The 26,765-nt window shown below is 46.4% G+C and overlaps 1 protein-coding gene across 1 annotated transcript; it reads right to left on the bottom strand.

The window, feature by feature from the left end:
- Nucleotides 1-1,788: 1,788 nt before the first annotated feature.
- LOC141220447 (uncharacterized) lies at nt 1,789-16,850 on the bottom strand (the record flags this gene model as incomplete). Its single annotated transcript, XM_073666364.1, has 2 exons — nt 1,789-3,356; nt 16,754-16,850. Coding segments are annotated over 2 exons (1,281 nt in total), but the record flags the coding sequence as incomplete, so codon positions are not given.
- Nucleotides 16,851-26,765: the final 9,915 nt, after the last annotated feature.

Raw genomic sequence — 26,765 nt, 5'->3', positions numbered from 1 at the left:
CGACCAGTGTCATGGATTACGAGACATCAATTATTACAAATTATAAAACAGAAGATGGAGGTTTGGTCCAGGTTCCCTCTGTCAGTAGTGGGATGCATAAATCTTATTAAACTAGTATAGGTGCCCCAGTTGTTATATATACTACACAATTCTCCAGTGTAGATTCCACTATGCTATTTACCCAAAAATAACTCTAAGACAATTTATATGGAATAAGCATCAACTTAGAATCTCTGATGTGGGGAGGTTTGGCAGTGCTGAATCTTTGGATATATTTTTTGGCAACACAGTTGCAGCATATCCGTGGTTGAAAGGAGTAGCTCAGCACTAAATACTCAAACAACATGTAAGCCTAGCTAGTCTTAATGAAGCTTTGGAGGCCTATAAATGTAAAATAACGCCATATCAAATGATCACCCTTACCTTGATCCATAGGGTTTAGTGGAAAGTTGAGGAACTTTTTGGGTATGTGGAGGATCTCGAAACTGAGGAGTGGGGAAAGACTGCAGTGGAAGAATGGTTTACATGGTAATGAAGTTGTTAGCACAACATTGGATAGAGGAGAAGGGTCCCGACTATACAACAATTATTTCTAAGATAAAATGGTTCATAATTCTGGAGAAGGCAGTGTATACTAAATGAGGTGAGGTGTCATTGCAAAATTCAAGTGTGATATTGATATATTGAGAATGGCTTCCATAGAGATAATCGGGTTCCGTTTAGGTTTCTTGTAGCTTACTATCAGGGAGAGGTAAAACGTTAATAGAACAAGTTAATCCCCCAATTCTGGGATGAAAGGCAGTGCTTAATATCTAAAAAAATATATAATGTCAAAATAGTAGAGATGAGCAGATCGCTTTGCACAACCCTTGTCCACAGTCCAAGTCCATGATCTCTAGCCATGGACAGGAGCAGTGTGAATTTCCTGAGCTTCCAGGTTCCCCAGCACAGAGTTTGACTAACTGGTCTAGCACCATTTGCAAAGCTGATGATGCGCCAGGCCGGCAAAGAATAAGCTGAGCCTAAGATTCCAGAGGGTAAAGAAATTCTGGCAGATCCTGTCATCGGCCGGAGATCACTGACCTGATCCATGGACCAGGGTTGAGCGAAGCGATCTGATCATTTCTGCTAAACAGATAAATTTTCCAAATAACAAAATATATCCCAAGGACAAGAAATTACATTTTAGGGTTAGGGCTAATGATTCAAGGTTGTTACTGTAGAGGTTTAGGAAAACAATTATTCTATTTTTTACAAGGTGGAATATAGGGTTTGTATAAATCTTTGAACTTCAGTAAATGGAATGATCAATTAGAAGCCGCATTTTGTATTTACTGGTTTAAACTTTATTTTATGGTAAAAATAGTTGGATTCTCACAAACATTTACGTGACAAAAAAAAGTAAAACTAAAAGATACTGTACAAAAAGGCAAATATTTTTATAGGGGTTATCCCCTTTTGGAGAATCTTCATCTCCAACTGCAGTTTGTTATAAAATAACCAGCCACTCATTACTCATCGTCCTAGGGTCCAGCGCTAAATCTTTGCCCTGCTCCTGGCGTCTGGTATTGGCTGCGGCACTGACTCCACGTCGACAGTGCGGCGGCCAATCAGAGAACTCAGCAACGCTGAATGGGGTGGTTCAGTTTACATGGGCAGAGTTGCTGAGCTCACTGATTGGTTGCCACACTTTTGCCATGAAGTCAACGCCACATCCAATACTGGACACCGGGAACAGCGCCAGAAGCTCAGCGTTGGACCCGGAGAAAGTGAGTGAACAGTGGTTGATTATTTTCTAACAAATGGCAGCACGGGATGAGGATTTTCTATAAGGAGACAACCCCTTAAGTTCTTGACCAATGTTTAGTGTTATAACTAGCTTTTCCTATCTCATCAGTGATTTAATTTGAATGTCTATTATAATATTAGTACATACAACAAATGCTATATCATTGAGTGAATCCATTTGTTTTTAAGCAGATCTGATTTGTGTGTAAAACATTTCAAACATTCAGGAATTGGAAATGTTTTTATTGTGAAAGATTTCGCATGTGGAATTAGCGCTGGCTTCGATGAAAACACTCTTCGAATACGGTACGTGAAAATTTTTTCTGATATATATTTGAGTTTTTAATCGTTAAGACTTGATTTCTTGGTAAGATATTTCTGACATTATGGGCATGAAAATGGCTTCTCCCCTATGTGAGTTCTTTGATGTCTAACAACTTCTAACTTCTTACTAAAACATTTCCCACATTCGGAACATGAATATGGCATTGATCTTGTATGAACATTTTGATGGTTAACAAGAGATGATTTATCGGTAAAAAATGCTCCACACTCTGAACATGAAAATGGCTTCACCCCTGTGTGAACCCACTGATGTGTAACAAGATACGATTTCCGGTTAAAACATTTCCCACATTCTGAACATGAATATGGCATTGATCCTGTATGAATATTTTGATGGTTAACAAGAGATGATTTATCGGTAAAAAATGCCCCACACTCTGAATATGAAAATGGCTTCACCCCTGTGTGAACCCACTGATGTCTAACAAGATGTGTTTTATTATTATAAAGTTTCCCACATTCTGAACATGAGAATGGCTTCTCCCCTGTGTGAGTTCTCTGGTGTGTAACAAGAGCTGATTTCCGGTTAAAACATTTCCCACATTCTGAACATGAAAAAGGCTTCTCCCCAGTGTGAGTTCTCTGGTGTCTAACAAAATCTGATTTCTGGTTGAAACATTGTCCACACTCTGAACATGAAAATGGCTTCTCCCCTGTGTGAACCCACTGATGTCTCGCAAGACTTGACTTATCAATATAGCATTTATCACATTCTGAACATGAATACGGCTTCTCCCCTGTGTGAATTCTCTCGTGGGTAACAAGACCCCATTTCTGTTTAAAGCATTTTCCACATTGTGAGCATGAAAATGGCTTTGCATCTGTGTGGCTTCTCTGATGTCTAAAAAGAAAAGATCTTTCGCTAAAACATTTCCCACAATCTTTACAAGAAAATGGCTTCTCCCCTGTGTGACTTCTCTTATGTTGAATAAATTTTGATTTCCAGTCAAAATATTTTCCACATTCCAAACATGTATATGGCTTCTCTCCACTATTAGCACTTTGGTTCACGGTATCTTTTCTGTTTCCTTTATTTTCCTTAACATTCGGTAATGAATCAGAAGACAGGTCCTGTTCGAAAGGATCTGATGATAGACTGTTGCCGGGAAGGGCGACATATGGAATTATGACATGTTCTTCATATGTATCGTATGGGATACCACGATTATCTGCTTTACAATCTAAAGATATCTGATGTCCCTCAGAGATCCCGGGACAGTCATCTGCAAAGAATAAAACTGATTATCTTATTTTTTAATAATAAAATGTCTACTGATAATTTATAACATTAATATGTCAAAATTTTCAGCCAAAGTACAAGGCATGCAGCAAAATTGGCTTTTTAACTAAAACAGTGATGCAAAGCCAATCACAATTTAACATTGGGCTTTAAAACAAAAACCAGAAGATAGCAAACACTAGGCCTCATGCTACTTTCTTGCAGTTTATTTTTAATGAACCAAAACCATTTTCATAGGTTCATATATCAGTGTTGCCCGTCGTCAGTCTTTTCTAGCTAAATGCTCAGTGGAGAATTGTAAAAGGAATGTAAAAAGTTAGGAGTGGATAAAATCCGGAATTAGTCTTAGTGGTTATGATGTTTCCAGGAGTCCACATGACAGCACCATAGGAGGAGTAATCCCATATCCTCTGTAGGCGCAGGATGCACAAGAGGTTAAAAGCCCTCCCACCTCCAACCTCCTCATTGATTTTCCAAGAACCACATTGGCTGGGTACAACACAATTTTATTCTAGACTACTTAGACATATGTTAGAATCACATACAGTAGCAATATATGGAGGGAAATAAGGGTGCTGTCATGTGGACTCCTGGAAACATCATTACCGGCAAAACTAATTCTGTTTTTTTACCCAGTACATCCTCATGACAGCACCATAGGAGTATACCCAAGAACTCATAGCTTAGGGTGGGATAAATGCCTGAAGCACCTTCCTACCAAACACAGATCTCTGCTGTGAGAGAATATCTAGTTTGTAGTGTTTGCAAAATGTAGTATGTCCTGACCATGTGGCTACGGTACAAATCTGTTCAATGGTAGCCCCTGCTCTAGTTGCCCAAGAGTTGGAAACTGCTCTGGTAAATGGGCTTTGATAATTTCAGGGGGAGACTGTCCTTCTGAAAGGTATGCTAGATTAATCATGGATCTAACTAAGGATGGTTTTGAAGCCTTCCTGCCTATATTTTTCCCCCCACACTGTAAGAAAAGATTAGAGTCTAATCTCCAGTTCCGAGTGGCTTTCAAATAGGCCAACACTGCTCTGCGGACATCAAGATGGTGAAACTCTTCCTCTCTCGGATTTCTAGGGTTTTCGCAGAATGATGGAAGAACCACTTCTTAGTTTAAAGACACCACCTTCGGGTAGAAGCTTGGATCCAGTTTGAGAATGATTCAATCATCCCAAATATGCATACATGGCTCGACAACAGAGAGAGCCTGGATCTCACGCAACCGTTTAGAAGTGGTAATTGCCACCAAGAAGACTGTTTAGAGAGTCAAGTTCTTTATTTCTAATTCATGAACTGGGCCGAAGGAAGGTTTGCAAAGGACTCTCAAGACAGATCCCACGGAGGGGAAGAAATTCTCTGGGCAGGCCTAAGTCTCTGGATTGCCTTGGAAAATCTGATTATCAAGGGATGCAAGGACAATGATATGTCGAAGAAAGCACTTAGTGCCGCAATCTGCACCTTCAAGGTACTTGGTCTAAGACCTGTTTCAAATCCCGCCTGCAAGAAATCAAGGATCGCAGGGATATCTGGTTGAGAGGTGTCTACCGTCCTGTGGAACTGACAAAAGGTCCTCCAGACTTTTTTATATATGGTTTGGGTTACAGGTTTTCTACTAGCCTGCATAGTCTTGATCACTCTGGCGGATAAGCCTTTGGTTTTCAGTATCTCCCCTTCAGAAGCCAGGCTAAAGGCTGGAGTTGTTGAAGATTCCGATAAAACAGTGGACGTTTTATGATGTTTGTCTGTCACTTCCAGGATGGATTTCTGTAGAGGCCTGGAATGGAATTGGCTCCATCTGACGCAGGTGATGCACGACGTCATGATTCCCAAAATACTCATTGCCTATCGAATCAATGTTTTTTTCTCCCTTGCAAAAGAACGAATCCTTTGGGGGATTGAGAGCATCTTGTCTTCCGGGAGATAAGACGTTCACGTTCGGGAGTCGAGATAGACTCCCAAGAAGATGTGTGAAGTACTGTCACGCTGTCTCTGTATACTGGAGGTAGGGGGCCTAAGCTGACCCTAAGCTGGGGCCCTGACTAGTCCCTCAACCTGGAGGTACTGTTAAAGATACAGAGGTCCAGGCCGCCAGCGTAACCCCTACCTCCTGAGGATCCCTGCACCTAAGTAATCTAGTCCTGAGAAGGACCCCGATCACAACAAAAGGGGACAAGTAATAATATGCCCACACACAGTACTTAGACGAACGAGACAGTACAAGGGAAAAACCAAAACCACCTTGCATACAACAACTACACAACTACAACAGAGGGAACACCAACGGGAAAGGAGATAAATGATAAAGCGAGGAAGGGAAAAAACACTCCAAATACACTTATCTCAGAAACTCCAAACACCACGATCCTCTCTGTTAGTCTGAATGAAATGCTTTCACCGACACTTCCCAAACAGACCAGCAGGCATTTGAAGGAGTCTCACTACAGCAGTATTGATTGCAGCTGGGCGAGGCTGGACCTCGTCTAGCACAGAGAGAGAGAGAATTAACTCCCTCACTGCCGAAAAACACAAAGCACCAACAAGTCAGTTGCGAGAAGTCAGGCTGTGTACTCGTGACGATCTTCGTGGCGACACACCCGTGACAGTACCCCCCCTTCTACGAGGGGCCTCCGGACCCTCAGGGCCAGGTTTATCCGGGTGAGTCGTGTGGAAGGCCCGAACTAATCGGTCTGCGTTAATATCCGACGCAGGAACCCACATCCTCTCCTCAGGACCATACCCTTTCCAATGAACCAGGTACTGAAGGGACCGGCGATTAAAGCGTGAATCGATGACCCTCGATACCTGGAACTCCAAGTTACCATTGACCACCACTGGAGGGGGAGGTAAAGGTGACGGTACCACCGGCGCCACATACCTCTTAAGCAACGATCTGTGGAACACGTTGTGAATTTTAAACGTAGGGGGGAGGTCAAGACGGAATGCCACCGGATTAATAATAGAACTGATTCTGTACGGCCCGATGAACCTGGGACCCAGTTTCCAGGAGGGAACCTTAAGTTTAATATTCCTGGTAGACAACCATACCCGATCGTTCACACTTAGGTCCGGACCAGACACTCTCCTCCTATCAGCCATACGTTTGTATCGGTTCCCCATAGTATTCAGATTCTTCAGCACCCCTCTCCATACTGAAGCGAGTGATGAGGAAAATCGTTCCTCCTCAGGAACCCCCGAAGAGCCCCCCCTACTGAAAGTACAAAACTGGGGGTGAAAACCATATGCCCCAAAAAACGGGGACTTACCAGTGGACTCGCTCCGCCTATTATTAAGAGCAAACTCTGCCAGAGGTAAGAAAGAAGCCCAGTCCTCCTGGTTCTCTGACACAAAACACCGGAGATATGTCTCCAAGCTCTGGTTCATACGTTCCGTCTGACCATTGGTCTGAGGATGAAAAGCCGATGAGAATGACAAATGCATCCCCCGCCGTGCACAAAACGCCTTCCAGAACTTGGACACAAACTGAGACCCCCGATCAGACACCACCTCGGAGGGCACCCGTGAAGCCTCACAATCTCCCCAATGAACACCTGCGCAAGAGTTTTAGCATTAGGGAGAGCCGGAAGAGCGATAAAATGTGCCATCTTGCTGAACCTGTCCACTACAACGAGTATGACCGTTTTACCCGAAGACGGAGGGAGGTCCGTAATAAAGTCCATAGACAGATGAGTCCAAGGACGCTCCGGGATCTTCAAAGGTAAGAGGGCCCCAGACGGACGGGTATGTGAGGTCTTAGAGCGCGCACAAACCCCACAGGACGCGACAAAAGTTACCACCTCCTTATGTAAGTTAGGCCACCAAAACCGACGCGAGAGGAGATCCACAGTTGCTTTACTCCCCGGGTGTCCTGCAAAAACTGAGTTATGGTGTGCCTCGATCACCTTTTGTCGCAACTGATCTGGAACAAACAGTCTCCCCGGAGGTCCAACAGGGGCGTCCCCCTGAGCCTCCAATACCTCCTCCTCCAGCTCAGAGCATACTGCCGAAACCACCACCCCCTCCTGAAGGATAGGAATCGGGTCGTCCGTATTCCCGGCTCCAGGGAAACTACGAGATAAGGCATCCGCCTTTACATTTTTTGACCCAGGACGATATGTAACGACAAAATTAAACCTGGTAAAAAACAATGACCACCTAGCTTGTCTGGGATTCAGACGTTTCGCGGACTCCAGATATAGCAGGTTCTTGTGATCGGTGATGACGGTGACCGGATGGACTGCCCCCTCCAAAAAATGGCGCCACTCCTCAAAAGCTAACTTAATGGCCAAGAGTTCCCTATTGCCGACATCGTAATTCCTCTCAGCGGACGACAATTTTTTAGAGAAAAAGGCGCACGGATGCCACTTACCAGGGGACGAACCCTGTGACAATACTGCTCCCACCCCTACCTCGGAAGCGTCTACCTCTACAATGAATGGCTGTGACGCATCAGGTTGAATGAGTATGGGTGCCGAGGCAAAACATTTTTTCAAGGAGGAGAATGCTTGACAAGCCTTGTCAGACCACCTAGAAAAATCCGTCCCCTTTTTAGTCATGTCTGTGAGAGGCTTAACCATGGACGAGAAATTACGAATGAACTTCCGGTAATAATTAGCAAACCCCAGGAAACGTTGTAGTGCCTTAAGATTCTCTGGCCGATCCCACTCAAGAACTGCCCGCACTTTCCCAGGGTCCATACGAAAACCGGACGCTGAAACCAGGAAGCCTAAAAACTGGAGTTCCTGTACGGCGAACACACACTTTTCCCATTTGGCATACAGTTTATTATCCCGCAAGATCTGTAACACCTGCCTAACGTGCTCCTGATGAGACACCAGATCCGGCGAGTAAATTAAGATATCATCCAGATATATGACAACAAACTATCCCACCAGGCGGCGAAAAATGTCATTAACAAAGTGTTGGAACACCGCCGGGGCATTAGTCAGACCGAATGGCATGACAAGGTTCTCATAATGCCCCTCCGGAGTGTTAAACGCCGTCTTCCACTCATCCCCCTCCTTCATCCTAATCAGATTGTACGCCCCCCTGAGATCCAACTTAGAGAACCATTTGGCGCCCACGATCTGATTAAAGAGATCGGGAATAAGTGGGAGCGGATACGGATCTCGGACCGTAATCCGATTAAGTTCACGGAAATCCAGGCAAGGGCGTAGGCCTCCATCTTTCTTCTTAACAAAGAAGAACCCCGCAGCCACCGGTGAAGATGAAGGTCTAATATGCCCCTTAGCCAGACTTTCTGAAATATAATCCTTCATGGCCTGCCTCTCAGGACCAGAAAGGTTATACAACCTAGCTTTAGGTAACTTGGCCTCAGGGAGCAGTTTTACAGAACAGTCATACTCGCGATGAGGAGGTAGTTTCTGACACCCTTTCTCCGAGAATACATCCTCAAAGTCCGCCAGAAATGGAGGTAAGACCCAAGGAGTAACCGCACCGATGACCGTGTTCATGCAGTTTTTATTACAGAATTTACTCCATTGGCTTATCTCTCTGGTTTGCCAATTAATAACCGGGTTATGCTTAGCTAACCAAGGAAGGCCCAACACTATAGGAGTGGGAAGACCCTCCAACACGTAGCAAGACAACAGTTCTTTATGTATCGCCCCCACTTGAAGTTTTACGTCATGCACAGCTTGCAAAAAACTTCCCTGACCGAGAGGCCTGGCATCGATCGAGAATATGGGGATGGGTTTAGCCAACTCACTCAATCGCATACCTTGAACCCGGGCAAACCGAGCATCAACCAGATTAGCCCCGGCCCCACTATCCAGAAGAACAGATATCCTCTCAGTTCTCGTACCCACCACCACCTCCGCCGGTACGAGAAACTGAGACGAACCTAGGGACGAAATACCTACTCCCAGATTGCCGTCCACCACACAACCTGGGATCAACAGTTTTCCGACGACTCTTCACTCTGCAAGGGACGGGATGGACACCCCCCAATAAAATGTCCCTTTCTCCCACAGAAGAAACACCTTCCTGTCTTATGGCGCACCACCGGTCCCCTCCCCCGAAATGATGTCCCTCCTAATTGCATAGGCTCCTCTGGACTGACCAGGGGAACCACCATATGAGGGGACCTTGTAGGAGGTGGAGTCATCACAGGGGGTAGAGTTATCCCGCACCTCTCCCGAAGCCGTCTGTCAACGCGAATAGCAAGGGCCATAGCGGCTTCCAGTGACGCGGGAGAGTCATACTGTGCCAACACATCCTGTAATTTGTCGGATAAACCATGACAAAACTGGCTCCTAAGAGCCGGGTCATTCCACTGGGTGTCCGTGGCCCACCTACGGAACTCCGAACAGAATTCCTCTGCCGGACCATCTCCCTGCTGGATCCTACATAACTTAGACTCAGCAAGGGAGATCCGATCTGGGTCATCATATACGAGTCCCAGAGCAGCGAAAAACCTATCCACTGACTGGAGAGCCGGGGAGCCCGGGGGAAGAGAGAATGCCCAAGATTGTGGGTCCCCTTGTAGGAGCGAGATGACAATTCCCACCCTTTGTTCTTCACTCCCCGATGACCGAGGCCGCAGCCGAAAGTACAACTTGCATGCCTCCCGGAAAACAAAAAACTTGTCCCGCCCCCCAGTGAACCTGTCAGGGAGAGCTACTTTAGGTTCTGGTCCGGCTTGCTCCTGAGGATGCAAAACCTTGGACCTAACGTCCGCCAGCTCCATGGACAAACTCTGCAACTGCCGAGCTAGACCGGCTACTGGATCCATGGTAGCTGGAGAAAAACTAAGTGGGTCGGTGAAAATGTCACGCTGTCTCTGTATACTGGAGGTAGGGGGCCTAAGCTGACCCTAAGCTGGGGCCCTGACTAGTCCCTCAACCTGGAGGTACTATTAAAGATACAGAGGTCCAGGCCGCCAGCGTAACCCCTACCTCCTGAGGATCCCTGCACCTAAGTAATCTAGTCCTGAGAAGGACCCCGATCACAACAAAAGGGGACAAGTAATAATATGCCCACACACAGTACTTAGACGAACGAGACAGTACAAGGGAAAAACCAAAACCACCTTGCATACAACAACTACACAACTACAACAGAGGGAACACCAACGGGAAAGGAGATAAATGATAAAGCGAGGAAGGGAAAAAACACTCCAAATACACTTATCTCAGAAACTCCAAACACCACGATCCGCTCTGTTAGTCTGAATGAAATGCTTTCACCGACACTTCCCAAACAGACCAGCAGGCATTTGAAGGAGTCTCACTACAGCAGTATTGATTGCAGCTGGGCGAGGCTGGACCTCGTCTAGCACAGAGAGAGAGAGAATTAACTCCCTCACTGCCGAAAAACACAAAGCACCAACAAGTCAGCTGCGAGAAGTCAGGCTGTGTACTCGTGACGATCTTCGTGGCGACACACCCGTGACAAGTACCTGGGACAAGATTGGATTTTTCTTTGTTCACAATCAAACCCAGGCTGGTTAAAGTCTGTAGGACAAATTCCAGATGTTGAATCATATCTAGAGGGGATCCTGCCACCATCAGGAAGTCGTCCAAGTATGGAATGATGGTAATATCCCTGAGTCGGATATAGGCTACCACCTCTGCCATGATCTTCGTAAAGATTCTGGGAGCAGATGACAGGCTGAAGGGAAGACATCGGAACTGGTAGTGTAGAATCTGACTGCCTGATGATAGCGCAAACCTCAGATATTGCTGACTTGAGGAATGTATCGGCAGGTGGTAATATGCATCCCTGAGGTCCAGGGTGCAAATTACCGCATCTGTGTCTAACAGAGGAATGGCTGATCTCACAGATTCTATGCGGAATTTTTTTGTAGTGGACCCATCGGTTTAGGGGTTTCAGATTGATAACTGTACGGAACTCCCCTGATGTTTTGTTTTTTTTTACTGAAAACAGAGGAGTATTGGCCCCGATGTTGGTCGTATTCTGGAACTGGAACAATAACCTTCTGTTGTAGAAGTTTATCTACGTCTGCACGTAGACGGGAAAGTTAGGTAGGGGAACCCCTTGTTAGGTGGAATCTTTGAGGGAGATTTTGAGAAAACTCTATCCTGTAACCCTGCGCTATAGTTGATAATATCCAGGGATTTTGAGTTACCTGATGCCAACTGTTTTTGAAAAACCCTACCCACTCCCCTATTCTGACATAGTCATTGTCGTTTTGAATGGGAGATAGTACTGGGCTGGTATTTTTTATCTTTGTTCCCCTTATTAAAACTTCAGCTCATGGATCCCCCTTTTTTCTGAGTGTTATGTTTACGGCAGGGGAAGGTTTGCGAAAGGGCTGCTCCTTCTCTGTCTCCTCAGGAAAGCCCTTTTTCTAGTATGTCATCTAACACTGGTCCGAATACTTTGAGCCCTGAAAACGGAATGGAGCACAGCTTGTTCTTAGAAGCTGTATCCCCAGACCATGCCTTTAACCAAATAGCTCTTCTGGCTGATTTGGAAAGCTCATTATTCCTGGCAGCAAATCTAACTGATTCTGCCAAAGCATCGGCCATAAAATTCGTTGCCATTTTTATAGGGGCAATGATTGACTGAGAGATTCCCTCAGGGTGCCATCCCATAGGTGACCCTCTAGCTCACCTAGCCAGACTTTCATGGATCTGGCAATAGATGTAGCAGCGACATTAGACTTAATAACTGCCAACGAGGCTTCCCAGGCTTTTTTCAAAAGTCCATCCACCTTTCGATCCATAGGATCTTTAAGTCCTGATGAATCCTCAAAGGGGATAGAGGTTTTCTTGATCACCTTGGCTACTGGGACGTTGATCTTAGGAATAGTGTCCCAAACATTGGTGTTATCTAGATCAAAGGAGAGTCGGATGCAGAAGTCTCGTGGAATAGAGTCTCTTCTGCGCATCCTCCCATTCCTCCAGGATCATGTCTTTCACATGAGTATTAACAGGGAAAACCATGGATCTATGGGTTCTAAGTCCACCAAACATTTCATTTTGAATGTTTCTGCTCTTCTCCGCCCCTTTACCTGGATCGTGTTTCGGACGGCTCGTAGAAGAATCTCCATACCATCTGAGTGGAACATGTACTTTTTACGTTCCCCGCCCTGAGGTGGACTAATGGTCTCACCGTTGTCAGAGTCGCCAGATGGGTTGATTTCACCTTCAGAAGATGGTGCTGTATCTTCTCTAGATCTTTTGGGTCCCCGGACATCCAGGACCCCTGAACCTGGGGACTGCAGAGACGTAATAGAAGCCTGAACTTCTTCTTTGATCATACTACGCATCTCGTTTAATAAAGCTCTATGCTCCTCCTCTAGCATGGAGGCTCTACATTCAGCATACAGACACTTTGCATATGAGTCGGGAAGTCTGATGTTACAATCCAGGCACCTCCTGGTTTTCACTGTGGCCTTTTTCCCTTTTCAGAAGGAGGTGGTGACTGCAGAGACATCATCACTGTGGGGCGATCCAGGGAGGGTATCAGGGTGTGACACATCAGCCATTGTAGCGTACTGCTAGGAGTGCCAAAGCTGTAAGCCTGCCTTTGATTCTCCCCAGCTTCCCTTTTTGTACCTTACCTGGTCGTCCTGTCATGTTCTCCTGCTCCACTGGCGTCCACAGTCGATCCACGCTTGAATATTCCGTGCGACCGCCGACTGCAAGTCGTCATCCCTGAACTTAAGGTTTCGACGCAGGCGGTCCCCGAAGCCGGGAGAAGCTGGGCCCACCCTGAGCAGGACGACGAGAGCCCAGCGATGGGGAAGCGGCACCCGGAGGCTCCAGTATACTGGAGGGCTGAGGGACTCCCGACAGGGAGTGTCGGCCCAGGACCCACTTGACGGCGAGAAGGAGAGAGCCGTGGCCCTCCCAATCCCCCAGGGCCCTGTAAGTATCAGTGTTCTTCTGCACCAGTGCTCCCTGCACCAGCGCTCCTCCTGTACTCCCTGTCCTGTGTAGGGACAGGAAAAACACTGAGGAGGTTGGGGGTGGGAGGGCTTTTAACCTCTTGTGCTTCCTGTCCCTACAGAGGATATGAGATTATTCCTCCTATGGTGCCGTCATGGGGACGTACTGGAAAAGGGGAATTTTTTATAGGTTTCCTTCCTTTATAATCGACTCCTGGCAATTTAATTTAAAAAATAATGGATAATTTGCAACATTCGGTGAGAACTGAATATTTCCTTTCATAATGGAGCTATTGAATAAACTGAACTACTGTGCTAAGCACCTTCTGTGTGCAGAGAGGTCACAATTGTCCTGCATTTGTTTGCTGGATAACACAAAGATGAGGCAAACACTAATTATAATCAGTCTAAATGAGCTTGGTGGACTCATTCTAAAAGTAGTGGTCCATACTCTGAGGTTTCCAGTCATTTCTCCTCATACAGCAAAAGGGATAAGGGATATGAAGGCCCTGCCCCAAAGCTCTTGTCCAATGCCTGAAATTAATGCACACAAAGGGTTTGAAGACTATTGTGTGATCACGGATACAATCAATACCTACAGGAGACTACACAACATTGTAATCAATAAAATAATAGTTTATTCATTATATTATTAAAATCCGAACAAGGAAATATAGGCAACAGGTGGAAAAATCAAGGCAGGGGACAAATATTCAATATACCATAGTGCTGCTAGCAGTCAAAATATATCAAGTAAGGTAAAATCCATGTTGAAGAGCGATAACGAAACAGACCCAAGAATATAAATTGCCTCCAAAAAAAAAAGTATGACTGCTCGTCAAGAAATGTAATGTGTACCTAGGAATCCTAGTGTAAGCAAAATATATAAAATGGCAGTGGCTGGCTATAAGTATAGTCTATGATAAATAATGGATAGTTGGTACAGCTCTTAAATAGAAAGCAATATGCTATACTGCAAATGTGATTAATGGAAAGGTAAATAAAGTGCCAATATGCTGTAAAAGAGGCAGTGCAATCTGCATATAAAACATTTACAGGTAGCAGGAAAAGAAGAAACTTTATCCAGCGATGATATTGTTAATAAAAATTAATTTCTCTTTATTGAGTAAAATTTAAAAGATAATCCAGTGGATACAATCAAGAGCAACTACCATGCACCCTCCACGGCGATCCAGATCGATGGGTTTTGACTCGTTAGGTCTTAGTCATGATTATGACTAACGAGTTGAAACCCGTCGATCTGGATCACCATGGAGGGCGCATGGTAGTTGATCTTGATTGTATCCACTGGATTATCTTTTAAATTTTACTCAATAAAGAGAAATTAATTTTTATTAACAATATCATAAATTTTATATAACATATTTACATAGTTAATATGGTTGAAAACAGACAAATGTCCAAAGATTTTAATCGGATGGGAGAAAATAAAAGTACAACCATAATGCAAGTTCCGTTCTGACCCAAAAAAACCTAATTATTTGCTTCTGATCTCAATTGTCAATCCACTGGACATTCAAGAAAGCACCTTACATATTTACATAATTATTTATGTTATTTGTTTTTTAATAAAAGCATCTAAGTCTAAAAAAATATCTATATTGTATAAAAAGGAATAAAAACCCTCCAGACCGATGGTTTTGTTCTGTTCAAGAGCTGAAAAGCCCTCACCCTCCAAGTAATTTTGTCTTATCCTTTATCGTTATTTTACAAAGAGCTGTCGCCCAGCTTATATTATCATGGTTAAGAATTACTTTTGATGTGGCGCATATATATATACACAGTGCTGGATAAAATTATTGGCACCCCTGCAATTCTGTCAGATAATACTCAGTTTCTTCCTGAAAATGATTGCAATCACAAATTCTTTGGTATTATTCTCCTCATTTAATTTGTCTTCAATGAAATAAACACAAAAAGAATTGTCCTAAAGCAAAATTGGATATAATTCCACACCAAACTTAAAATAGGGGGTGGACAAAAGTATTGGCACCCTTTGAAAAATCATGTGATGCTTCTCTAATTCGTGTAATTAACAGCACCTATAATTTACCTGTGGCACCTAACAGGTGTTGGTAATAACTAAATCACACTTGCAGACAGTTAACATGGATTAAAGTTGACTTAACCTCTGTCCTGTGTCCTTGTGTGTACCACATTGGTCTTCTTTCTTTTCTCCATGCTCAAAGAACTGTCTGAGGACTTGAGAAACCAAATTGTGAGGAAGCATGAGCAATCTCAAGGCTACAAGTCCATCTCCAAAGACCTGAATGTTCCTGTGTCTTCCGTGCGCAGTGTCATCAAGAAGTTTAAAGCCCATGGCACTGTGGCTAACCTCCCTAGATGTGGACGGAAAAGAAAAATTGACGAGAGAGTTCAACGCAAGATTGTGGGGATGGTGGATAAAGAACCTCGACTAACATCCAAACAAGTTCAAGCTGCCCTGCAGTCCGAGGGTACAACAGTGTCAACCCATACTATCCGTCGGTGTCTGAATGAAAAGGGACTGTATGGTAGGATACCCAGGAAGACCCCACTTCTTACCCCGAGACATAAAAAAGCCAGGCTGGAGTTTGCCAAAACTTACCTGAGAAAGCCTAAAACGTTTTGGAAGAATGTTCTCTGGTCAGATGAGACAAAAGTAGAGCTTTTTGGGAAAAAGCATCAACATAGAGTGTACAGGAAAAAAAAGAGGCATTCAAAGAAAAGAACACGGTCCCTACAGTCAAACATGGTGGAGGTTCCCTGATGTTTTGGGGTTGCTTTGCTGCCTCTGGCACTGGACTGCTTGACCGTGTGCATGGCATTATGAAGTCTGAAGACTACCAACAAATTTTGCAGCATAATGTAGGGCCCAGTGTGAGAAAGCTGGGTCTCCCTCAGAGGTCATAGGTCTTCCAGCAGGACAATGACCCAAAACACACTTCCAAAAGCACTATAAAATGGTTTGAGAGAAAGCACTGGAGACTTCTAAGGTGGCCAGCAATGAGTCCAGACCTGAATCCCATAGAACACCTGTGGAGAGATCTCAAAATGGCAGTTTGGAGAAGGCACCCTTCAAATATCAGGGACCTGGAGCAGTTTGCCAAAGAAGAATGGTCTACAATTCCAGCAGAGCATTGTAAGAAACTCATTGATGGTTACCGGAAGCGGTTGTTCGCAGTTATTTTGACTAAAGGTTGTGCAACCAAGTATTAGGCTGAGGGTGCCAATACTTTTGTCTGGCCCATTTTTGGAGTTTTGTGTGAAATGATCAATGATTTGATTTTTGCTTAATTCTCTTTTGTGTTTTTTCCTTGCAAGCAAATTAAATGAAGATAATAAGACCAAAGAATTTGTGATTGCAATCATTTTCAGGAAGAAACTGAGTATTATCTGACAGAATTGCAGGGGTGCCAATACTTTTGGCCACCAATGTATATATATTACCATGAGAAGAATCTGTGACTTCTCTGCATTTAGTGGTCACTACTCACCTGGGTAGTCATATGTAGGAATCTCCTCCTTACACCACTCATCACCCCTCACATATGTCTCTGTAGTATTAATATGGGTCAGATCTTCACCCTGAAACAAATATTATAAAAGTCACAGACAGATGGAGAAGTCCCATCTGTAGCGTCGGCGTCCCTGCCTCCTGCTAGGCAGGGACGCTGTTCCCCTCACCTCTCCGCTCCGTGCCCGGCGTCTTCCTCCCGCTCTGCTGGCAGCGCGCGCTGCTTCCCGGCCACGGTGCTTAGGGCGCAAGCGCGCGCTCCCCCTCTCTAAAAGGGGCCGCGCGCGCCGTCCTAAGGAGTCCCCGGCCAATGGCCGGAGGACTTCACCATATATAAGGCACCTCCTCCAAAATGGAGGTGCCCGAGCAAAGTTGTTGCAAAGCCTTCACTCTGCTTCAGCCCTCAGGTCCCGTTACCAGTTACCTGCCAGTCACCTGCCAGATTCCTGCATGTTACCTGCCAGTCACCTGCCAGATTCCTGCTTGATATCTGCCTGATATCCGCTTACCTGCTTGCAAGCCTTCCGACACCTGTCAGTCTGTCTATGGACCAGCCTGCCCGCTCACCTGGGAGCGCTCACCTGCTACCTGCCTGCTAGCCTACCTGGAGGCTCTGCCGTCACTTGCCGTGACCACCTGCCTGTCCAGAGACTCTTGCCCGCTCACCTGGGAGCGCTCACCTGCTACCTGCCTGCTAGCCTACCTGGAGGCTCTGCCGTCACTTGCTGTGACCACCTGCCTCTCCAGAGACTCTTGCCCGCTCACCTGGGAGCGCTCACCTGCTACCTGCCTGCTAGCCTACCTGGAGGCTCTGCCGTCACTTGCCGTGACCACCTGCCTGTCCAGAGACTCTTGCCCGCTCACCTGGGAGCGCTCACCTGCTACCTGCCTGCTAGCCTACCTGGAGGCTCTGCCGTCACTTGCCGTGACCACCTGCCTGTCCAGAGACTCTCGCCCGCTCACCTGGGAGCGCTCACCAGCCACCTGCCTGCTGTCCTTCTACCCAGAGACTGTCCCTGTCACTTGCCGTGACTACCTGCCCTTCTACCCAGAGACTGTCCCTGTCACTTGCCGTGACTACCTGCCCTTCTACCCAGAGACTGTCCCTGTCACTTGCCGTGACTACCTGCCCGTCTTCCCTGGGTGCCACCTGCTTCCTTACAAGGACCGCCCCCTTGTATAGTTGCTCAGAGGTTCCGCCTCCCAGACCCGTTACAGTTTGCTCGGGCCATGGAACCCGGTGGCACCCAAGCTCCCTCGCTCTCGGACCTATGTCATGAACTGTCCCGTCAGAGGTCCCAACAGGAGTCCATCCTGAGTCACCTGCGGAATGTCAACTCTCGCCTGGACACTCTGACTGCTCCACCAGCTACCACCGCTAGTGTCATGACTCGCAACCCGGCAGCGCCGCTGCCCACCAATACCATGGTATCCTGCCCCGGACCCCGGCTTTCTGCACCTCCTCGCTTCGGAGGTGACTCCGCTCAAGCTCGGGGCTTCATAAACCAGTGCACCCTGCACTTTGAACTCTTGTCCCACCAGTTTATCTCCGACCGGTCCAAAGTAGCCTTTATCATGTCCCACCTCACGGGGGAGGCTCTGGCTTGGCTAAATCCTCTATGGGAGAGAGGAGACCCCCTGGTGTCCGACCTGCCAGCTTTTCTCACGGCTTTCCGGAAAGTCTTCGACGAAAGCGGACGGAAGACTTCCTCCGCATTGTCTCTGCTACGCCTCCATCAAGGAAATCTCACCGTGGGCCAATATGCCATACGGTTCCGTACCCTTGCTTCGGAGCTGGCCTGGGATAACGACGCCCTGGTGTCTGTCTTCTGGGAGGGTCTGTCCGGCCGTATTAAAGATGAACTCGCCGGTCAGGACATTCCTACCACTCTCGACGACTTAATAACACTTGCCACCCGGATTGACATCCGGTTCCAGGAGCGCGCCAAAGAGGTCACCTGTGAGAGGAGGTTTCCACTTCCAACCCCTACCTTCCAGAAACCCGTCACTCCTTCCGTTACTCCCCAGGCACACTCACCTGAGCCTATGCAGGTCGACCAGACCAAGATGGTCAAAACCCGTCAAGACTTACGCCGTGCCGAGGGGAGCTGCTTCTACTGTGGCAGTAAGGAGCACCGGATCCGTTCCTGCCCAGAGAGGTCGGGAAACGCCTGTGTCTAGGATCGCTCAGAGAGGTCGCCCTAGACAAAAGTAAACCCTCTCCATCCCTGATGCTGTCAGTCTCTATCATCTGCGGAGAGAACCGCTATTTCGAACTGGCTCAACTTGACTCAGGAGCTGCTGGAAATCTCATCTCTCAATCCCTGGTAGAGAAATACCGCATTCCCACCAAACCTCTGGCCGTACCTTTATCTGTCGCCGCCGTGGATGGGGGTCTCTTACCACATCCCATCCAACTCATCACCGAATCTCTAACTCTACAGGTGGGAATGCTGCATTCTGAGAGCATCTCCTTTCATGTTCTGCCTGGACTCTCTCACGCACTCTTGCCAGGCCTACCTTGGCTCCAGAAACATGCACCCGTGCTTGACTGGCAGACCGGAGAAGTCCTTCGCTGGGGACAGGACTGCCATAAGACTTGTCTAGTTCCCGTTCATCCTGCTCGTCCTTCTCCTACCCCAGTCAATCTACCCGGTCTACCGGTTCCCTATTGGTCTTATGCGGATGTCTTCAATAAAAAAGAAGCAGAGACATTACCCCCTCATAGACCATACGACTGCCCAATCGACCTGATACCCGGCTCTACTCCTCCCCGTGGGCATATCTACCTTTTGTCCGCTGCAGAGACCCGGTCCATGTCAGAATATATTGAGGAGAATCTGGCCCGGGGATTTATCCGGAAATCTACCTCCCCGGCGGGAGCAGGCTTCTTCTTCGTCAAAAAGAAGGACGGCTCACTCCGTCCATGTATAGATTATAGAGGCCTTAACCAGATTACAGTGAAGAATAAATACCCCCTCCCGCTCATTCCTGAATTATTTGACCGTCTGAGGGGGGCTAGAATCTTCACCAAACTGGATCTCCGTGGGGCGTATAACCTGGTCTGTATCCGTCAGGGGGATGAGTGGAAGACTGCATTCAACACCCGGGACGGCCACTATGAGTACCTTGTAATGCCCTTCGGTCTCTGTAACGCTCCTGCCGTCTTTCAAGAGTTGGTCAATGACATCTTCCGTGACCTTCTCTACTCCTGCGTGGTGGTGTACCTGGACGACATCTTGGTCTTCTCTCCGGACCTTCCTACTCACCGGAGGGATGTTCGTCAGGTCCTGCTCAGGCTCAGGCAGAACCACCTCTACGCTAAATATGAGAAGTGCATCTTTGAGCAGACCTCTCTTCCATTTCTGGGCTACATAATCTCTCAGACCGGCCTACAAATGAATCCTGAGAAACTGTCTTCCATCCAGAAGTGGCCCCGACCAGAGGGGTTGAAGGCTAATCAGCGGTTCCTGGGCTTCTCCAACTATTACCGCCTCTTCATACCGCACTTCTCTTCCCGGACTACCCCTATCTCTGCGCTCACCCGTAAGGGCACTAATCCCAGAAGATGGCCGCCCGAAGCTGAGGAGGCCTTTCTTTCCTTAAAACAGGCTTTCTCCTCCGCCCCGGTGCTGCATCGTCCGGACGGCAACAAACAATTCTTCCTAGAAGTTGACGCTTCCTCCTCCGGAGCCGGGGCGGTACTTACCCAAAAGTCATCTTCCGGAATAATGGTAACCTGCGGTTTTTTCTCCAAACTCTTCTCCTCTTCTGAGCGCAATTATTCTATTGGAGACCGAGAATTGTTAGCCATTAAGCTGGCACTGGAGGAGTGGCGTTACCTGCTCGAGGGGGCTCTTCACCCGGTAATAATTTACACGGACCACAAGAACTTGGCTTACCTTCAGAGCGCCCAGAGACTTAACCCGCGCCAAGCCCGGTGGTCCTTGTTTTTTGCCCGCTTTGATTTTGTTCTTCATTTTCGCCCGGCAGACAAAAACATCAAAGCTGACGCCTTGTCCCGATCCTTCCTGGTATCTGATCTAGGAGGAGGAACCTAAGCACATCATTGATCCCGCCAGAGTAATGCAAGTGGCCCCTGTGAATCTAAATCGTCTCCCTCCCGGTAAGACGTTCGTAACAGTACCTGATCGGAAGAAGGTCCTACACTGGGGTCACTCGTCTAAGCTAGCTGGCCACGCCGGTCAGAAAAAGACCCTCCAGCTCATTACCCGGCATTACTGGTGGCCTACCCTGCACAAGGATGTAATAGACTTTGTTTCAGCCTGTGTGTCCTGCGCCCGCAACAAAGTTCCAAGACACCTGCCAGCCGGTCGCCTCCTTCCTCTTCCAGTACCTGCTGCCCCGTGGCAGCATATAGCTATGGACTTTATAACAGATCTCCCTGTCTCTGCCGGTTGTATGGTCATTTGGGTGGTCGCTGATCTCTTTTCCAAGATGGCGCACTTCATTCCCCTGCCGGGCCTCCCGTCTGCACCCGAACTGGCTAAAGACTTTATCCACCACATCTTCCGTCTCCATGGCCTGCCCCTCCACATCGTGTCAGATCGTGGGGTTCAATTCACCTCACGCTTCTGGAGAGCCACATGTAAGTTGCTTGACGTCACTCTGGACTTCTCCTCCGCTTACCATCCACAGTCCAATGGTCAAGTGGAGCGGATCAATCAGAACCTGACCAGTTACCTCCGGCACTTCGTTAATGCCCACCATTTGGACTGGGTGGATCTCCTACCATGGGCCGAGTTCTCTTACAATAATCACGAGAGCGAATCTTCCTCCAAATCCCCGTTTTTTGTAGTCTTCGGTCAGCATCCTCGGATCCCATTTCCCGTCTCCACCTCGGTGGACAATCCGGCTGCGGAATCTCTCGTTAGCGAATTCTCCTCCATTTGGGAGAGTACCCGATCCGCACTCCTTCAGTCGTACAAGCGGATGAAAAAACACGCTGACAAAAAACGCCTGGATCCTCCACAATTCCATCCTGGAGATAAAGTCTGGCTCTCGTCCAAGTATGTCCGGCTCAAGATTCCCTCCTACAAGTTAGGGCCTCGGTTCATCGGCCCACTGGAAGTTATCAAACAAATCAATCCGGTGGCCTATAAATTGAAACTCCCGGCCAACTTATGGATCCCTAACTCCTTCCATGTATCTCTCCTCAAACCCGTGGTACTTAACTCTTTTTCCAAGTCTACAGGTACGCCCCCTGCTCCGGTTTCCGCTGAGAACGAGTTTGAGGTAGAGAACATTCTGGCCACCAAAAGGGTAAGAGGAAAAACCTTTTTTCTGGTAGATTGGAAGGGGTTTGGTCCTGAGGAGAGAACGTGGGAGCCCCAGGAGAACATCCATGCCCCTCTCATCCTTGATAAATTTCTCTCTGGCCTAAAAAAGGGGGGGCCTAAAGGGTGGGGTACTGTAGCGTCGGCGTCCCTGCCTCCTGCTAGGCAGGGACGCTGTTCCCCTCACCTCTCCGCTCCGTGCCCGGCGTCTTCCTCCCGCTCTGCTGGCAGCACGCGCTGCTTCCCGGCCACGGTGCTTAGGGCGCAAGCCGTCACTTGCCGTGACCACCTGCCTGTCCAGAGACTCTTGCCGCTCACCTGGGAGCGCTCACCTGCTACCTGCCTGCTAGCCTACCTGGAGGCTCTGCTGTCACTTGCCGTGACCACCTGCCTGTCCAGAGACTCTCGCCCGCTCACCTGGGAGCGTTCACCAGCCACCTGCCTGCTGTCCTTCTACCCAGAGACTGTCCCTGTCACTTGCCGTGACTACCTGCCCTTCTACCCAGAGACTGTCCCTGTCACTTGCCGTGACTACCTGCCCTTCTACCCAGAGACTGTCCCTGTCACTTGCCGTGACTACCTGCCCGTCTTCCCTGGGCGCCACTCGCTTCCTTACAAGGACCGCCCCCTTGTATAGATGCTCAGAGGTTCCGCCTCCCAGACCCGTTACACCATCTATGATCAGGTCTAATCCTGCCATCTCCACCGTTCTCATTACACAAGTATAAAACATATAATCCTGGTGGATAAAAGAAGACTGAGCACAAAACCTTCACAGCCGTCTACACATCATAGGGGAGATCTCATGACAACTTCTCTCCATCTACCTGATGATCCTGAGGAACATTGGGATCTTCTTGTTTACAGTCCTGTGGAAGAAGAGGATGGGGACATCTCTCTGGTGTTGTCCTCTTACTGGATAGATCTGGAGGAAACACATACAGGGACTGAATTCATTCTTTACATACAGATAATTATAGGCCGTGTGTATTTAGTCATGTCTATTACCCGGTGATGTGAGGGGCTGGGGAACCTCCATCATGACGTTCTTGTACACATCTTTGTGTCCTTCTAAATACTCCCACTCCTCCATGGAGAAATAGACGGAGACATCTTGACACCTTATAGGAACCTGACACATACAATGATACCATTATCCCCCCGATCCCTCCATAGCGTTACTGTATAATGTCCCAGCATTCCCAGCAGTGTCACCTCTCCAGTCAGCAGCTCAATCATCTTGTAGGTGAGTTCTAGGATCTTCTGGTCATTGATGTCCTCAGGTATCAGGGGGTGAGGTGGAGGACCTGTGATTGGGCTCAGGGGTCTTCCCCATCCTTCAGACACAGGGTCCTGACAGCGCTCACTAGAGGTCTTCTTCACTACTGTGTAATCCTGGTTATGGAGAGACACATTAATAAATCTCACTACAGACATTTCCAGAGTCCTCACCTCTCCAGTTCTGTCCATCTGTTATTCCCATAGATAAGAATGATGTAATGTGACGTTATCAGAATCTCTCACCTCTCCAGTAAGCCGGAAGAGGATCTCTAGGGTGAGGTGTAACATCCTCTCCACCATCTTCTTTCTGTCTCTATCCATTCTTCTCTAGGAAAATGATATAGATAAATTATTAGTATACAATATTGTGGGAATGTGAGTAGATAGAAGATGACTCATTGCAAGACATATAAAATACCGAATAATAAATAAAATGAATAGCATGATGCCGGTATAAAGCAATAATGTGGTAGAGCACTTCATACATCTTGAGGTCAGACAGGGATATTTATGTGCTATCAATTAGCATTGCAGATGTTATAAAATAAATTATCTGAATTAACAATATAAAGAAGGCAACAGTCTTTGTACAGCCAATAAAATATGTTAATGGTTTATTTGTATACATCTCACCACTCCACGATAAGTTCTGGAAAGAAGTGGTCTTCTAACCCCACCGCCTATTCTACACCGTGCGCACGATTATTGGGCAATTTGTATTTTTGATGATTACTTTTATTATTTAACATCACCAGTGCTGTCGGTCAATCTAAAAGAGTAATAAACCTGAATATTTAAGAAAGTAAAAGTGCGGTGTTGTCTTAGGAGAATATCTCTATGTGCAGAAGTATTATGAAAATATATGAAAAATTTTAATTTTCCATCTCAATTGTCTATTTTCATCTGTTCTAGTGAGAATAAGAACCAAACGAGTCAATGTCAAAAAATACATTTCTGACATTTTAAAAAAATATATCAGTGACCAACATATTCTTCTTAATACCAGTGATAAGCCATCCACCCATGGAGTCCATTAGTTTCTTAATCTGTCGATGATCATCTTTTTGGGCAGCACCAGCCACAGCCCCCGACACTGATCAGAGAGGGGCTGTTTTCCTTCACCATAAATGTTGAGTTTAAGAAAAGCCCAACAATTCGCACTAAGGTCTACACTGTGTGCAGAATTATTAGGCAAATGAGTATTTTGATCATGATACTTTTTATACATGTTGTCCTACTCCAAGCTGCATAGGCTTGAGAGCAAACTACTAATTAAGTAAATCTGGTGATGTGCATCTCTGTAATGAGGAGGGGTGTTGACTAATGACATCAACACCCTATATAAGGTGGGCTTAATTATTAGGCAACTTCCTTTCCTTTGGCAAAATGGGTCAGAAGAGAGATTTGACGGGCTCTGAAAAGTCCAAAATTGTGAGATGTCTTGCAGAGGGATGCAGCAGTCTTGAAATTTCCAAACTTTTGAAGCATGATCACCGAACAATCAAGCGTTTCATGGCAAATCGCTAACAGGGTTGCAAGAAGAGTGTTGGCTAAAAAAGGCGCAAAATAACTGCCCATGAATTGAGGAAAATCAAGCGTGAAGCTGCCAAGATGCTATTCACCACCAGTTTTGCTATATTTCAGAGCTGCAACGTTACTGGAGTATCAAAAAGCACAAGGTGTGCGATACTAAGGGACATGGCCAAGGTAAGGAAGGCTGAAAAATGACCACCTTTGAACAAGAAACATAAGATAAAACGTCAAGAATGGGCCAAGAAATATCTTCAGACTGATTTTTCAAAGGTTTTATGGACTGATGAAATGAGAGTGACTCTTAATGGGCCAGATGGATGGGCCAGAGGCTGGATCAGTAAAGGGCAGACAGCTCCACTCCGACTCAGACGCCAGCAAGGTGGAGGTGGGGTACTGGTATGGGCTGGTATCAACAAAGATGAACTTGTATGACCTTTTCGGGTTGAGGATGGCATGAAGCTCAACTTCCTGACCTACTGCCAGTTTCCGGAAGACAACTTCTTCAAGCAGTGGTACAGGAAGAAGTCGGTATCATTCAAAAAAAACATGATTTTCATGCAGGACAATGCTCCATCACATGCATCCAACTACTTCACAGCATGGCTAGCCAGTAAAGGTCTAAAAGAAGAAAAAATAATGACATGGCCCCCTTGGTCACCTGATCTGAATCCCATAGAGAACCTGTGGTCCATCATAAAATGTGAGATCTACAGGGAGGGAAAACAGTACACCTCTCGGAACAGTGTCTGGGAGGCTGTGGTGGCTGCTGCATGCAATGTTGATCGAAAACTGATCAGGCAACTGACAGAATCTATGGATGGAAGGCTGTTGAGTGTCATCATAAAGAAAGGTGGCTATATTGATCACTAATTTTTTTGGTTTTTGTTTTTGCATGTCAGAAATGTTTATTTCTAAATTGTGTGCACTGATATTGGTTTACCTGGTGAAAATAAACAAGTGAGATGGGATTATATTTGGTTTCTATTAAGTTGCCTAATAATTCTGCACAGTAATAGTAACCTGCACAAACAGATATCCTCCTAAGATAGCCAAATCTAAAAAAAAAAACACTCCAACTTCCAAAAATATTACGCTTGGATATTTATAAGTCTTTTGGGCTGATTGAGAACATAGTTGTTGATCAATAAAAAAAATAGTCCTCTAAAATACAACTTGCCTAATAATTCTGCACACAGTGTAGGTTCAGTGAGGAAGAGGCCATGTCATTATGTAATTTTTTCATCTTTAAGACATTTCCTGGCACTGATGCTGCGATTGAGTATTGTCCTGCAGAACAATCCTGATTTTTTTAAAGATGCAGATATTTTCCTGTACCTCTGCTTAAAGAAAGCATCTTCTAAAAACTGGCAGAAGTTTAGGGAGTTGATTTTGAGTCCATCTTCAACTCGAAAAGGTCCAACTAGCTCACCTGTAATAATGCCAGCCCATAACAGTGCCCATCCCGCTGGTGTCTGAGTCAAAGTCAAGGTCTCTGCCCATTAATGATCCAGCCACAGGCCCATCCATCTGGTCCATCAAGAGTCACTCTCATCAGTTCATAAAACCTTTGAAAAATCTGTTTTCAGATATTTCTTGGACAAGTCTTTTCTTGTGTCTTGTTCAGTGATGGTCGGGGTTCAGCCTCAGTCTTGTCGCTGAGCACTGAACACCTAGTTCTTCTGGGTCTCCAGGGAGGCTGCAGTTCTGAAATACAACAGCACTGGAGGATAATATCTTCCTGGTCGCTTCACATTTGAGTCTTCTGAAATCTTTTGCAGTTAATGCTATTCTTTTTTTCTTTTGTGACCCTGTAGAATTTTGAAGTTTCTGTGGTCACTCCCCAATATCTGAACAATTTAAGGAGTGCTGCATCACTCTGTA

This window comes from Phyllobates terribilis, unplaced genomic scaffold (genome assembly GCF_046119375.1).
Source record: "Phyllobates terribilis strain yellow unplaced genomic scaffold, ASM4611937v1 Scaffold_296__1_contigs__length_2355070, whole genome shotgun sequence".
NCBI lineage: Eukaryota > Metazoa > Chordata > Amphibia > Anura > Dendrobatidae > Phyllobates > Phyllobates terribilis.
Note: the sequence above shows the minus strand (reverse complement) of the source record. Positions and strands in the feature narration are given on the sequence as shown.